Source organism: Trichoderma breve, chromosome 4, assembly GCF_028502605.1.
Source record: "Trichoderma breve strain T069 chromosome 4, whole genome shotgun sequence".
Classification (NCBI taxonomy): domain Eukaryota; kingdom Fungi; phylum Ascomycota; class Sordariomycetes; order Hypocreales; family Hypocreaceae; genus Trichoderma; species Trichoderma breve.
In genome coordinates this window covers 3,280,173-3,295,467 of record NC_079235.1, presented here as the reverse complement: position 1 = coordinate 3,295,467, position 15,295 = coordinate 3,280,173, and the positions used below count along the sequence as shown (strand labels likewise).

The 15,295-nt window shown below is 49.8% G+C and overlaps 6 protein-coding genes across 6 annotated transcripts; 3 read left to right on the top strand and 3 right to left on the bottom strand.

The window, feature by feature from the left end:
* Positions 1-2,927: 2,927 nt before the first annotated feature.
* T069G_07240 (uncharacterized protein) lies at positions 2,928-3,368 on the top strand (the record flags this gene model as incomplete). Its single annotated transcript, XM_056174450.1, has 1 exon — positions 2,928-3,368. One exon carries the CDS (start codon positions 2,928-2,930, stop codon positions 3,366-3,368), a length of 441 nt encoding a protein of 146 aa, XP_056028029.1.
* A 1,163-nt stretch (positions 3,369-4,531) lies between these two features.
* On the bottom strand, positions 4,532-8,660 carry T069G_07239 (cation transport ATPase (P-type) domain-containing protein; the record flags this gene model as incomplete). Its single annotated transcript, XM_056174449.1, has 2 exons — positions 4,532-4,715; positions 4,807-8,660. 2 exons carry the CDS (start codon positions 8,658-8,660, stop codon positions 4,532-4,534), a joined length of 4,038 nt encoding a protein of 1,345 aa, XP_056028028.1.
* A 1,062-nt stretch (positions 8,661-9,722) lies between these two features.
* T069G_07238 (uncharacterized protein) lies at positions 9,723-10,014 on the top strand (the record flags this gene model as incomplete). The annotated part of the gene is made up of 2 exons (XM_056174448.1): positions 9,723-9,875; positions 9,937-10,014. The coding sequence occupies 2 exons, from the start codon at positions 9,723-9,725 to the stop codon at positions 10,012-10,014; spliced, it is 231 nt and encodes a 76-aa protein (XP_056028027.1).
* Positions 10,015-10,776: 762 nt separating this feature from the next.
* T069G_07237 (alpha/beta hydrolase fold domain-containing protein) lies at positions 10,777-11,823 on the bottom strand (the record flags this gene model as incomplete). Its single annotated transcript, XM_056174447.1, has 1 exon — positions 10,777-11,823. One exon carries the CDS (start codon positions 11,821-11,823, stop codon positions 10,777-10,779), a length of 1,047 nt encoding a protein of 348 aa, XP_056028026.1.
* A 1,366-nt stretch (positions 11,824-13,189) lies between these two features.
* On the bottom strand, positions 13,190-14,336 carry T069G_07236 (pinin/SDK/memA/ protein conserved region domain-containing protein; the record flags this gene model as incomplete). The annotated part of the gene is made up of 4 exons (XM_056174446.1): positions 13,190-13,531; positions 13,591-13,659; positions 13,728-14,247; positions 14,311-14,336. 4 exons carry the CDS (start codon positions 14,334-14,336, stop codon positions 13,190-13,192), a joined length of 957 nt encoding a protein of 318 aa, XP_056028025.1.
* A 410-nt stretch (positions 14,337-14,746) lies between these two features.
* On the top strand, positions 14,747-15,240 carry T069G_07235 (PHF5-like protein domain-containing protein; the record flags this gene model as incomplete). Its single annotated transcript, XM_056174445.1, has 3 exons — positions 14,747-14,763; positions 14,834-15,107; positions 15,199-15,240. 3 exons carry the CDS (start codon positions 14,747-14,749, stop codon positions 15,238-15,240), a joined length of 333 nt encoding a protein of 110 aa, XP_056028024.1.
* Positions 15,241-15,295: the final 55 nt, after the last annotated feature.

The window sequence follows — 15,295 nt, the reverse complement described above, 5'->3', positions numbered from 1 at the left end:
GCCTCTCCGCATTTTGCCAGAGCCTAGCCAAACGGCGCATTGACTCGATTGCGGGGTTGCAGGGGTCCTGGTACCAACGGCAAGGGTTGTCTCAACATGTTACCACCATCAACTGACATGTGGAATGGTCTCGCCTGTCCGTCTGAGCATCCAGCCAGCCCCTTTGCTTATGCTTCCCCCCACGGCTGTCTGGCACACTTGTTCATTGTTTTACTCACTTTTATCCGGGCGTTTTATTCCAGGGAGAAACGAAACAAAAGTTTTGATGTTACCATTCCGCTTCTACCTTTATTATTACTAGTGTTTGTTTGTCACCACCATGGAGGGGGGTTATCGGGCCCTTTACCAACTTTGGACGACGGATTGTCCCCCCTCGCACGGCGCTTTTTTCACATCCCCAACCTCTTGAGCTCTCTTATCAGCCGCTCTCACTGTCACCTTGCACCGCATATGTGACTGCATTCCACCAATGCGGGCCCCGGGCGACCGAGGCCATCTGGAGTGTCGCTTCGCTTCGCTTCCGGACTGTTATCTACATTTTTCTTCTTTTGGGATTTCTTTTCTCTTTCTTCTCCTTGCGTCTTCTCTCCTCTTATTTCATTAAAGACTTTTTATTGCCTCTTGGCACAAGATTATTATTACATGTCACATGGATTAGATATAAAGCATGACATGACATAGGTATTTGGATGATGATTTGGCGGCGCTTTTGCATGGATATTTCATATACATTTATTTATTATACTATATACTAAAAGACGGAGAGGCAAAAGGCTTAGTTATTTGCTATGGCTGATGGGATGCATCTCTTGGGGCAGACAGGACCCATGAAACCAATAAATCAATAAATATCAATTTAATAAAACAACTTGTCACGAATCCTTTGATTCAATCGAGCAGCTGCATGCAGCGTTCGGCGGTGTTCGGCGCTTATCCTGCCTATTTTGTACTGTATCTTCTTCACGCTGCAACTGCAAATAGGTACTGCTATTTATATCTGCCTTTCTCCCTTTTATACGTGAATTATGTATACTGAGCATTAGAAGTTAATGATTGTGCAGTTACGCGTTCGTACAAATATTAGGAGATACTAAGATGCTACCTTGGGTACATAAGATAGGTAGGTATCTGGTAGATAAGGCGGAGATACCAGATAAGGCCTCTAGATAAGGTATCTCGTTGCTGCTTCCGGTTTTGCTTATCATGACTGGCCATGTACGAAGTAAAGTACTCCCTTACCTGTACAGTACATGTACCTTGCTTCTGCTTGTCTCACAAACAGTCGCACGAAAACAGCAGCTTGTGTTTTCGTTTTTTACCCCACAGTTAGCTGGATAAGCAAGGAAATGTCTTACCTTACCTTGTGTTTCTCTTATCTTTCGTAGACTGCCTAGGTACTGGATGCAAGGTTCGGGTTCCGAAGGGTTCTCTTGCATTGCATTTGCATTTGCATTTGGTGGTGCCTGGCGGTAATGTAGGGATTAAGAGAATAGGGGACCTGCGTTTTTTCGGTTATGGATGGCATGGGATGCAGCGGCTTCGGAAGAGGGACTGAGAGACTGAGATACGCGGAGTGTCTTATCTATTATTACATGGATGAATACGTGCAGGTGTTTTGTAAGTTATCTCGGTTAGAAGAGGTCAGTATCGGTGACGCTGTTATTGGGTGTTTTTTCGAGAGTATTAGAGTCGATAGGCGGTTTGTTTTCGTTCGAGTTTACCTGGTGTCCCTATTTTCTAATTTGTTTGCGCAGCTGTGAGACTCTCTTGCCTGTGATAGAGTCGCCAATTCTGGGGTAGTTGTTGAACAAGTTGCTGTGCAACGCAACACTATTTTTGGAGTTAACAAGCAGGAGATATTCGTGTGGCCACTTGGCGGCGCAGGAGTGCATAATGAAGTGCATGTCTCTACGTCTCTCTCTGTATCTTTATTTGTGCAGTTCAAAACAAGGGGCGTCTTTTTACCACATCGTAACATGTAAGTGGCCGTATCTTATGCAGCATCGCGACGCCTAGCGTATGTCGTGCATCTTTGTGCTGTCTAAAACGTTGTGCTCGAGCAACTACCAGGATTACACAGAAGTTTAATTATAGGTGATGCGAAGAAGCGCGTCTCTGGTTGGTCAGAAAATTGAAATGTGTGACGAGGTGGCGGAAGCGTCGTATGGAGAGGTGTTATTATTCTTTATGTTTCGTGTGACTTTTTGGTCTGGTGAGCTGCGTATTTGGTGTGGAGTGTCATGTGTTGCACAACATGATTACGTGTATTACTATATATCATATTCCAAAAACAGTACTGGCACTGCTTGGTTGTTTCTGGCTATGTAGAATGCAAAGGGAAGCCTTTTATTCACTTTTGGTCCTTAGTAAGTAGATCTCTAGTAGTAGATGGTTTCTGATTCTCTGAGCATCTGCAACTATCACCAGTACTCTAAGCTACTCCCGCTACTTTTTTCTAGTGTCAGCTGCTATATTCTTCCAGTTTCTGGTATGATTAGTATCAATGTAAGGTAGCCGCAAAGTGATACACAGGATATTGGATACCCAGCCGTTCTCAGTTTAAAGCGGTTGGGATATAAGGTACCATTACAACATACGTAACCACACACAGTCCTGCTGCGGGAGGCCGACAGCCCCACAATCATTTGACAACCTATTCGTTACTGAGGACATTGAATGGAATTTTCTACTACAAGTTAATATATCTCATAAATTAGAAGGATTCCACCATGAATAGAATTTGCAGGAGGGTGGTTGACTTGTAACATAGTCAATACCGTATAACAGAACGTAGCATTCCCTGTTCCCAAGACAGCCCTTATAGGATGATTGAAGAATTATATATACCAGAGGGAATGCGATCAAGCTCCATATTATCATTAGACTCTTAACCTATCTTTCCTTACCCCTGTGTAACCCTTTCAATCATGTCATTGCTCGCTGTCATTCCCGGTCATGGAGATGATGAATTATGCGTGGGGCAGATCTATATACTGTCCATTCTCAACACTAATGAAGTCCTGACTGCTGGTGATTACCAGGATCTGAAATTAAGGCCATTCGACAATAGTCGCAATCAGATGTGGCGACTTGATCCACATGTTGAGAACAGACAGACATTCGCCAATGTCGGAACCGGCCACTCTCTTGGCGTAAACCGGACGCGTGGCTATTTCTGTTGTAAATGGGACAGCTATGGCCCAGGAGAGCAGTTTACATTCATCCCTCAGAAAACCGGTGGCTACCGCGTCTATAATCATCAGGGCACCCGGCCAGCATTAGTCACACGGCAAGGGGACGAGGATTTCCTTCGAACCACGACACTTGGAAATGCTTTTGTAACCATCGGTGTTCACTGTGCTGAGTAAGTCGCTATGATATAACGTGGTTTATAGAACATGTAGCAATAAATGCTCACTCGATTTAGAGACACAATATTATATGGTTCAGAAAGAAACATATTGTCACAACCTTATCCCACCAATTAATACCTGCGGCCACCCAGTGGATAGCAAAAGGGCTTCTGGCTTTTTGTAACAAGGAGAAGCGGCTCTAGGATTGTCCATACATGACTATAGAAGCAGAAGAAGATATCACCATTGCGGCACCATGTTCTTTGTTCGTTATTGCGATAGCACTCCCGTCTATGCAAATAGCTGCCGTAGCCTTTCGATTAAGAGATCAATATCGTAAAGAGCCGCAGATATGTCATCTATAACCTACGAGTGAATCTATAGCGAGTTGATTCCAGGTCTTTATCCTCTTACGCCTGATCTACTCGACTTTTATGTGCATGATACGAAGTTGAAGATCCATAAGCGGTGCTCTCAGGAACTGACAAATATGAAGCCCTTCTTCAAACATCCTTAGACATATCGTCGTCCACCACACCACGACAGATCAAATTTGTTACAACAGCCGCATCTTCGTAAACTCATCATCACAGATTCCATACAAACCCTCGATACACAAACTCTATACCCCCGACATCATTTCACAAGTCACATTTCAGCTTCAAACAAATGCCATCATTTCCTAGTTTCATTTTCCCTACACTAGCCACTCCACTTCCCTCACTTCTCTTCTTTTCTTGTAAAAATATTTTAAACTCAAAACACAAACAACACCCCAGTAGCATAATTCCAACTCCATACAACGCAGGCAAGCACCCGTTTTTATTCCGCGCGCTCTCCCTCCCCCTTTTCCTTGCAGTCCCATGCCATGCCATGCCAAGATACGTAATGTAACAGCTCAAGATAAACAAAGCACAGCCAACCAGAAAGACCTGGACGAAGACATCATATATGGCATAATAGCTAGTCTCAGAAAAAAAAGAAAAAAGCAAGGGCATCATAGCCTCATTAGGCTGTAAGTCATCACCAAAAAAATAAAGACGCATCGACGTGGCCGCCATCTTTGCGCCACTACCCTTTTCCCTCCTAAAAATAGCACTCACTCACTCCTTTATGACATGACGTAAAGATAAAGGAAAAAGAATCATTACAACCATCCTGAAACAGAAACTTGTTTTTTACATCCCGTCTATTGGTCTTGAGCTGGCCATTTCTCCGTACCGGCCTCGGTGCTTTGTCGTGTCGTATGCCTGAAGCACGCGCGTCTGGCTCTCGTCGGCCTGCGAAAAGGCATAGCCACGCTGCTTACGCATACGCTGCACCTGCCGAACCTTACGGATAGCTTTCTGGAATTGCTCCATCCTGTTTAATACAAAGTCAGCGGCGCATTTCTATCACGTCAAGTTTCAAGATTGCTAGATTAAAGGGACACGGGGGCGGCTGTGCTACATACCTAGGCCGGTAATCCTGAATATTGTACTTTTGAATCTCCTGAATGTGGTGGTATGTCTGTGGCCGGTACATTCGCTTGGCGTATTTCCAGGCAATGTCTCGTGACAAACACAACAACGCAAGGACAAAGGTTTGAAGCCAGAAGACGGGGCTGCTGTACAGTTTGGGAATGACGCCATGGTACTCGGTTGAAATGTTGATCTTGGGTGCGACGGTACCGTAAACGGCGATAAACACCCACCAAATGACCATGCTGCCGGGGATGGCCATCACATGGTACTTGGTCCAGTTGTTGGTTACCAGCGCTGCCTTACCTAAGACAGTGAGGAGCACAGCTCCGTACAGAGCAGTTCCCCAGACCCAATGTCCGTCAGTCTGGCCTTGGCCGTCAATGACATCGCTGTACCAGATGAGCTCAGCAAAGATGTAGAGGACGATGGAGTGATAGATGGCGTTGGCAATCCACTGCGCAAACACCTTCAGCTTGAACGCGGAATTTTGCTGGCCCATCATGTAGAGCTGAGGGTAGCGATCGAGCAACCGCGCAGAGATGAACTGGTCCAGAATACCAATGGCCAGCGGCGGAAGAACCGTATAGAAGACGTTGTAGAAGGACAAGGTCCAAGATTCGTAAATGACCTGGCCGGAAAAGACATTCTGGAACGTGTACCAAAACTGCGTCAAGTACAGAGCAATGTTCTTGTAAAAGGAAAACAGAATCGTCTTGCTCACTCGCTGGTAGCTCCATGCGCCGTGGACAAGCAGAAGCTTCCGTAGATACCTAAACTGGGCAATGGCCACGTCGGCACTTCGAGCAGCCTGCAGACCTTCAACACCGCTGATACCAACGCCAATGTGCGCCGCCTGGATCATGGAAACGTCGTTTGCTCCGTCACCGATAGCAAGAAGAATCGACTGCTTCTGGTACTTCTTGACCAGCTTGACGACCAGAGCCTTTTGCAGGGGTGACACACGACAGCAGATGACGGCCTTGCACATAATGGCGAGGTCGAGGAATAGCTTTTCCAGATCCTTCTCGAGGGCATACGTGAGAGACTTTCCGTCAATGACAAGCGCCAGAGATTCCATTTCGATAGTACCGTCGCCTTGCGTCCTGATGGCATCAATCTTCTTCTGGATGTTGTCGCGAGTTGCGGCTGCCGATTCCTCGTTGACGATCAGAAGCATCATATCCTCGCTGAGAAGTTTGCAACTCATACCAATGTTGATGGCCGTCTCCTGTCGATCTCCGGTCAGAACCCAGACTTTGATGTTAGCCTGTTGCAGGGTGTGAATTGTCTCCGGTACGCCATCTTGGAGGCGATCCTCGATAGCAGTGGCACCAAGAAGGTAAAAGTCATGTTCGATAATCTCAGCAGCCTTGTCCAGCTCATCCGCTCGGTTGCCGCCCACAGTTGTTGCCGCAGTATCAAAGATCTGGCGCCACTCGTGGTACTCTTGTTCTGGCACTTCACGCATAGCCAAGCAGAGCGTCCGCAGACCCTCCGATGCGTATTCCTCGAGGTGACGCAGAGTGATTTCGACGTGGGGGTTTTGGTCGTTGAGGCGTTCCAGAATGACGGTATCGGCACCCTTGCAGTAAACACGAATCTTTCCGTCAGGGCAGCGGAAGATGGCAGACATGCGCTTACGGGTCGAGTTGAATTCGCAGACGGCCAACAGTTCGTACTCCATTTCCCGGCCATTGGCTTCGATGATGACGGATTTCGGCTTTCGCGCAGTGAACCTGTAGCCCATGGTGACGGCTCCAGCCACAAGGGCACCTTCGTCAGGGGAGGCAGCTTGATATTTAATTTGGCCTTTTTCGTCCATCTCAGGGATAACCGTGTGGCAGGTAGCAAGAAGCGCGAGGAAATGGTCAATCATCCCGGCAGTCTGATGTCCTTGGGTCAAGTTGGCCTGGAGCGCCTTGAAGTCGTAAATAGCTGCCTCTTCGTCGTCCACGCCCGTCGCTCGGCGGTCCTCGGGAACCTCTTCGGCATACATAATGCCGCCAATGGAGCATTGCTTGAATTCCATCATGTTGCAGGTAAGCGTACCAGTCTTGTCCGAGAATACGTACTCGACCATGCCGAGTTCTTCGACCAAACTTGATGTTCGGCAGGTAGCTGGAGTATCAGTCTTGTCGTAGTACATGTCAAGATCGTCGTTGATAAGGATTCCATGCCAATACTTGACCAACTCCACCGTGACAAAGAGAGAGATTGGCACGAGGGCAGAGAAAAGCACCCAGTACGTAACCATGTCTTTGAAAAACGTCGAGGCTGCGGTTCCAGCACTGTCGATTTTGTCCAGATAGAGATACGAAAGCGAGTCGCCAGTAGCGCCGCGCATCACCAAGTCTCCAACGGTACTGATGACGCTAAGCACCAGCAGCATGCCGACCAACATGAGCACGAGCCAGTTGAGCTGCCTTTCGACCTTGGTTCGCTTGATTGGTGTCGCGGTGGCGTTTCGCATCAGCTTGGTCTCGTGGCCCGTGAAAACGACGATGCCGTGGATCCAGGGGGTGTTTCTCAGGGTGGCACCTCGAAGAAGCAGCTGCTCGGGATTCAGGGCCAGCTCCTTTTCTCCTCCACCAGCTTGCATGATCAATGTTGCTTCGTACGTGTACAGGCTGCTGTTGGGCTGTTCCGACTTGATGCGACCACCCAGTCGGCTCACTTCGCTAGGGGAAACCAGGGTAGACGTCTCCGGAAGGGCTTGCTTAATCTTCAAGTTGGTCTCGCCATCCAAGTTTGCTGTTTCGATATAACAGAGACCCTCGGGCTCGGAACTTGCCAAAAGAACCAGATCGGCTGGAAACGGCTCCTCAGATTCAACCCTGACCACATCACCCACCGCTACAGCATTCCATTTCGTGTCCGTAAAACTGGAGCCCCGTAAAACTCGCGCCGTGGAAGTGTTGAGAGCATTGTCCGCAACTCTTCTCCGGTAATCCTCCACCAATTCCTTACCAGCGGAAACCAAAAGCACAACAGCCAGGGGTCCAATCGTCGTATACCTGTTGGTGGGTGACAATCCAGGAATCTGCTGCAGGGCGGCCGTAAACAGGAAGAAGATGTTGGCAACCTTGGAGAACTGCTCGAAGAGGAACTTTGGGAGAAAGGTGACAACGTTGTACTTGGCCGTCGAGATGTGGTTACCGGCGTACTTGTTGGCGGCATTGGCGGGGGGGTTGTTGAGGTGGATGATTCTTGGTCCCAGACTCGCGGGATCTGGCTTACCCCTGCCAAAGCCGAACTTGAAGTTGCCCGACTTCTTGGCCTTGGGCTGCTGCTGTTGCTGCGACCCGCCTCGATCGAGTCCCGGCTCGGTCAACGGCAAGTCCATCTCTGAATAGCCCTGGCCCATGCCCAGCCTATGCTTCAGCTTGCCAAAGAAGCCTCCTCCCAGAGTCAGCACGCTATTCCGGGTTCTCGCATTGTCTCTAGCAGCTGACGAAGGCCCCGCACCAGGAGCGCCGCCATGCTGGTAATACATCTCGTCCTCGTCGAAGTCGTCGGCATAGCGCGGGTAGTTGTCGAGGTCCGAGGACTGACTGAATTGATGGTTGTGATAGGGCCCCGACCGCTCTGAGGGCTGCGCCATCTGCGCTCCGCCAGAGCGACCCGGGGGAGGATATGAGGGCTCGGCGCCGACAAAATCATCATAGGACACCGACGGTCGGCTCGACGGATCCTGATCGTGCTCGTACGCCCGTGCCAGATCGTCATCGTTCAGGGCCGACCGCTGCCCCGCGTTGTATACGGGCTGCTCGTTGTCCAGGTCGAGCAGCAGGTCGTCGTTATTCGAGGGCCCGCCATGGCCTCCTATGGGGTGTCGTCCAGCCATGCCGGAGGACAAGTGATGGTTAGGCGATCGAGATGTCGGAAAGGCAACGCATGCGGGATCGACGGCGGGTTTTGTTGATTCGTGGTGGTTATTGTTGTTGTTGGTTTCTGAAAAGTGGCGGACGTGGTGGCTCTACTTCGTATTCAAGGCTCGCAAAAGCAAGCTCGAAATCGGGTTGACACCTGGTCCCGCGATATCGATAGGGTAGGGTCTGCTCTGGCTCCGTAAGACCGCTGATGTGTTCCGTTGAAGGTTCCCCTGCACAGCCTCGTTTCGGCGCGCAACCCGCTATTTCAACACGCTGTAGCGGCACGCTTGTTCGAGGCTCAGGGCGGTACGTCAGCACTGCCAGTGATTGGCCTCGCAGCGGCAGCAAGTTAGAGGCGCAGTTGAGGCCAAAGAGGATCCCAGAGCTCAACTCAGCAGTTCTTTTGCCCGGGAGCTGACAGAGTACATGTAATAATAGCAATTGAGCACGGATCAACGTCTAATCTAACAGCCTCTGTCTCCTCGCTCCCCCTCCCTGGGATTTCTGATACGAGACGTCTGATGCTGAAAGGGGGCCGTCCAGTGTTAATTGCTGCTGCAGCACCTGTTTTGCGAGGCTACAGGCGTCTGAGAGAACATTAGCGGGCCCACGTTCCAACTCGGGTTCCCCTGAGCGCGGTCCCCTTTGCGACAGGTCTCTCTCCACCGCATTTGCACTGGCGAGGTACCTTGCTGAATGCCAGAGCTAAATTGAGGATACTTTGCAACGGTTGGTTTCGTCACCCTTGGAATTCAAACAGTGCCGCAGCGGCGAATTGTACGGAGTACCGAGTACAGGAAAGCTGCCGTTTGGTCTCAGCCTTGCCACCGGCATCAAACAATCAAAGCCCGACATCATCAGACATCAAAGTTGAACTGAACCCACAAGGCTGCCCCACCGTTCAGTGCATTACATCCCGAGGGTTGGAAGAAGAGTACGAGTAGAAGCGCTGAACAAAAGTCATCTTCACATCAGTTATACATTCTCTTTGACGAACTGGAGCTCAAGCAGATCACCTGGATACCAACAACACCATGGTCTGCGGCAAGTGTTTGAAGCTCCAAAAGAGCACCAAGCTCGCGACCCCAGAGGTGAAGAAAAAGAGTGAAATGTACTATGGCTCGCCTGCCAGCACAAAGGCGAGCGGCTCCAAATCAGCCACTCTAGGTAATACCGGAGTGTCCAAGGTAACGATGGCCTTGTTTTAATTGCATTCTTGATATACAAAGATTGCTAACAAATCTCTAGAGTAAGCTGCTATCAAAGGCGGCGAAGAATCCATACGCACAATACTCAAGGTATGCCCAAAATCTTGGATCCATCTAGTATTCGCCTCGACTGACAACGGGTTATAGTTCATGTACCAAATGCAAAACCAAAATTACACAAGGTCACTCTTATTGCCCAAAGTGCGCCTACCAAACCGACTGTAAGTAACCCAATACTGCTTCTGCATTCATACCATCTACGTGTATCCAGGCTCACATTACCATTCAATAGCCTGTCCTATGTGTGGAAAACCAAACAAAAAGTCCAGCTCAAAAGCCCCAACAGTTGATGCCTACAAGAACACATTGAAATAAAGCATCGCCTATCAAAGATGGCAAGGTATTAAGCCGTCTCCTTGACGCAGGAACCAACATCCAGCACGTCACATCCAAACGGGAACATTCCGAAGAGCGGTGAGCAAATCTCACTCAAACGCTTATGCGCGCGCTCGTATCGCCCCAAGCGACAGTCCTGTTTCTGTACTCGTATGTGTGTCGGCATCGTCCATACATTCGCTCTTTAGGTCCCTCCAATGGCGACACTGCAGAAGAAATGTGTTTGAGATGGCTACGTGGTAGCTCGAAAGAACATGTGCGGCAAGGCTGGACTTATAACTTCAATAGAAACTTCGCTTCAAGAGGGTATCTACTGATACTTTCGTAGATAAATCAATACACATAACTACCTTCTGATGTATCCAACATTCAATAGCTGTGTCCTACATAGCCGGTAGGGAAAAACGTAATGACAGCTCAGCCAAATCATAATAATAGATGCTCTACATTTTTTTTTTCTCATCTCGTTCAATAGGGTCCGACCTTACAGCTTGGGAGCGCTGTTCACCTTGGTCAGCCATTTTCCAATGTGCTCGTTGACATCAGGACCAGCCTGCGTCAACGCCCAGTGTGTAGCATCAACCTCCGCCCGGGTCAGGTCAGCAAAAGCTGCGTCCATGCCCTGAGACATGGCCGGCGGCAGAGCATCATCGTGAGTCGCCCCAATGTAGAGCGCGGGCTGCTCGAACGTGTTGGGCCGCGCCTCCTCACCCAGCGCAATCTCCTCGTTGGCGTTGATCTCGCGGGTTCGATACCAGTTGAGCGGGCCACGCAGCTCGGGGGCCTTTTGCAGCGAGTACTGCTCGACGTAGAATTCCAGCTCGTCAGCATCCAGCAGACGGGGTTGCTGGACCTTGTCCAGTAACTCGAAGATGACGCCGTGCTCCATGGTCATGCCGTATTCTCCGTTGGGGGTCTTGCCGAGGAACACGGCCTTGAAGAACTGCCGTAGCTTGTCCTTGCCGGTGACGTGGGCCTCTACATCAGGGCCCCCCAGCTGTAGCTGGTACTTGAAGTTCTGCAGATGTCCGGCGGCGATGATGGCCTCGAGGGGAATGTACTCTTTGCTCAGGGGCAGCAGAGGAGTGCAGATTGAGAAGACGGCCTTGATCAGCTTGGGGTAGTAGTAGGCCGTTCGCCAGACCAGCGCACCGCCCCAGTCGTGACCTCCCAGCACGATCTGGCCATCCTCGCCGACGAATTGGCGAGCCAGCTCAGCGACATCGTCAGAGACGCTCTTGAAGCTGTACGCTTTGGGGTCCTGGGGAGCGTCGGTGCCGGCGTAGCCAATCATGTTGGGCGCAACGACCTGGTAGCCCAGGGACATCAAGTAGGGGATCTGATGGCGCCATCCGAAGGCGAGATCGGGCCAGCCGTGAACGAGGAAAATGGTATCGACCTTGGCGCCTTCGGGCTCACCGAGGATGTAGGAGTATGTCTTGCCGCGGACCTGCTTGGTCTCCCACTTGACACGAGGGTCATTGGGCTTCAGCTTGCTGGTATCCATCTTGCTATACTTGCGGGGCCGCATTGTTAGAATTAGAGTTGTAAAAAGTAAAAATAAAGTTATAAAAAGGAGAATTAAAATTAGAGTTGTGTAGAGTTGAAGAAAAAGAAAAAGGCTGTATAGAGATGAATTGATGTCGTATTGCGGAACAGACAAAACGTACCTCGGCGTTCCTGAAAGCAATGAGGGGCTCCGGTGCTACAACGCCTCTCGACTTACACGCTTAGCGGCTACCTAATACTTGGATTCAACACACAATGGAAGTTGATAAAACTACTTGTTCAGACAACAGAAAGCATTGATTCTATCTATACGTAATAAACGGCAGGGCCAAGCGCAATATATATGCTTCACTTGGAACATTCTGTGCAACGCCAAAACAAGCAGCAAACGTTCCCCCACCAGAAGCCTCGGTCAGCGGTCATGGCCGATCACCTGCGGGCCCCTCTGAAAGGGATGAATTAATTACTTCATGTTGTAACACAGGTAATCAAAACAGGGGGGACAAACACCAAAGTAACATACCTGACGCAATCAATTTGCGTTATTCTGTACATCTTGAATTTGTTGAGTGTTGTGAAGTTGTGTAAACCTGCATGTTGCATGTACGCTTACCATGCCTCAAAGGAGTAATTGCTTACCCGCACCGTCTCATTTGCTTACCGTACCTGATGGCATTTACCTACTAGATGGAGATCCGAAAACCATTACGGACATCTAAGCCTATTTGAGACGCCTGCCCGTGCGATATTCTGACACGGCAGCATCCACAAGGAGTAACCGAAGGCTCTATACACAAAACGATATATCCGCAAGTAGGAGGGTTAAGAATGATCTAAGCTAAAAAGAATTTATACTGTACCAGCGACAATGGCACATACTAGGAAAAGGTACCGATAAGAGCAACTACTTGAAGAAGCAGGTCATTGAGATGCCATAGGTAGGTGTTTAGTACATGTAGGTACGTTAAGCGAGACGGCTGAGTGCCGAACAATGAGAACTGCCGGAGCTACGGCACAATGATGCACCTCCAAGTGCTGTCCAATTGGAGCTTCAATTGCATCAATCAATCTACTTCGTCAATCAATATCCATGCTTTTGTAGTATGTGCATTTCGACGCAATTCATTGCTGCTAATCTATCTTGACAAAAGCTACTTTTCATCTCAGGCGTCAATTTTCACATGACGTTATGCTATGCCTGTCTGAAACCTCTACCTACAATACAGATTTTGCAGCCTCCCTATAGCAACCGACGACTCCGTACCATATTGTAACTGGATAGACCTGGAATTAAGAATAATCACACCGTAAAAAATATCAAGGTATCACTTAGCCTCCAGTAGTGTAAAAACAAAAAGAAATGGGGGGAATCATATGGTTCGCGCCGGTCAGTAAATCACCATGTCCTCCTCAGCCTCCTCGAGGTCATCACCAGATTCATCGTGATGCGCCCTGTGCAGGTCTTGGGACACTCTTCGTTCCTGTAGGTGTGTTTTATCGGCGCTGTGATGAGGACTCCGGACAGGGCTCTCGCGCTCCGGTGCTCTCATGGCAGCAGGTTCATCAGGGGTCACGCTGATTTGCCTCGTTGGGGGACCATACCGCTCAATGTGCCGCTGTTTTCGAGCCTTGAATTGCTCCACCTCCTTTTCCACTGTGGCTTTCGCCCTCTGGATCTGGTCGTCGATGGTGTCTTTCTGCTCAGGCGTGGTTTTCCATGGTAGGTAGAACTGCGCAACGTTAGCGTACATCTCCAATAGATGACTGTTAGACCGATGGTGATGCATACAATTGATGGCTCCGCCCTTGTCCGCAAGAATTTTGCCATGGCCAGCCGTTTTTCGTGCTTCTTCTTCATCTAGTTTCCATTCCCAAATTAGCACGCCGTATACCCCCCACAGAACATAGCATATATCTTGTCCGTACCACTTCTTCGTCAAACACAATTTGCTCCGCCATGCGTACTAAGTGCAGCTTCTCCAGCTTCTCAGCTCTCTTCTGGTCATCCTCGGCCTTTTGCTTCTGAATACGGTCTTGCTGCCGGCGCTCAATTTCTTGTCGCCGCTTCTGCTGCTGAGATGTGTTAGAAGTTTGGCTCAAGGTACTCATTAAACCGCCAAACAGTCGCTTTCCGCGCTTCTTCTCTTCCTGCATAGCTTGTCTGCGTCGGTCTTGGGACGCAGCTGAAGTGACCTCCTTGTCATCGTCCTCGCGGCCGTCCTCGCGGCCGTGGTCGTGGCCGTGGTCGTGGTTGTGATCGTGATCGTGACTAGGCGAAGGTTGCCGCCTTGAAGTTGATGTAGCGTCATCGTCCTCGTCATCGTCGTGCTTTGCACGCTTGGGAGAATCGTCCTCGGGGCCTTCGTCTTCTGCTTTTCTCTTAAGAGATGCGTCTGGCGCCTTTTCCGGCGCTGGACGGTCCTCATCCGCTGGCTTCGATGCCACCCTTTGAAAAACGGCTGCCTGTCAGATTCCAAACCAGTGACAGTGAAGATCAACCCACACTTACGTCTCCGACTCCCCCATCGTAGCCATTGTCGTGCCCGATGCAAAGTTACCTCATCAAAGCTGCGTAGCCATGAACAAACATGATAGATCCCAAAGCTAAGGCTGGAGCTGGGAGCTGGTGCGAAATAATTGGCTGGAGGTTGTTCAAGGCTGAGTAAGAAGAGCTGTCTCGGTGAAGGTTCCTCGACAGATTCGGCCCCCACCATCAAGCTTTCGTAGCGCGTGATTGGCTAAGCAACCGTTTTCGCCTCTGCGTTTCCTCTTCAACGTCACTGCAAGGCTGATGAGAAATCCACACCCTGCATTTCTAGCCCTTTGGAATCTTGGACCTGTCACGCATTCAAAGTTGCCTTTCGTCCTCTTTCAGCGTCCATTGTCCTTTTTGTATTTTTCAACGTAACAACAGCCAGAGCGTCGCGAGCTCCTCCTTGCCCACAATGTCTCGCCATCATCCGTAAGTTTCCATCCTCTCGGCTGCTTGCCATTCTGCCAAACATTAGCTGACCATCATTTTTACCTTGCAGCGATCTTGTCATGTGCCGCAAGCAATCCGGCATCGCCATCGGCCGCCTCTGCGACAAGTGCGACGGCAAATGCCCCGTCTGCGACTCCTACGTCCGCCCCACGACCCTCGTCCGCATCTGCGACGAGTGCAGCTTCGGCAACTACCAGAACAAGTGCGTCGTCTGCGGCGGTGAGGGCATCTCGGATGCCTTTTACTGCTACGAGTGCACTCGCCTAGAGAAGGATCGCGACGGATGTCCCAAGATTATAAACCTGGGTAGTTCAAGGACAGACGTATGTTTCCCTTTCGCCCTCTCACGTGCGAGTTGTCTCGCACTTGGGATAAACGTGAAGACGCGCGCGTATGCTAACCTGTGGAATACAGTTATTTTACCAAAAGAAAACGAATCGGCAAGCAAATTACTAACACAGCTGTGGCCCGGGTTTGGGCGGTACAGCAGTGGAGAGTCACACGAGAACCC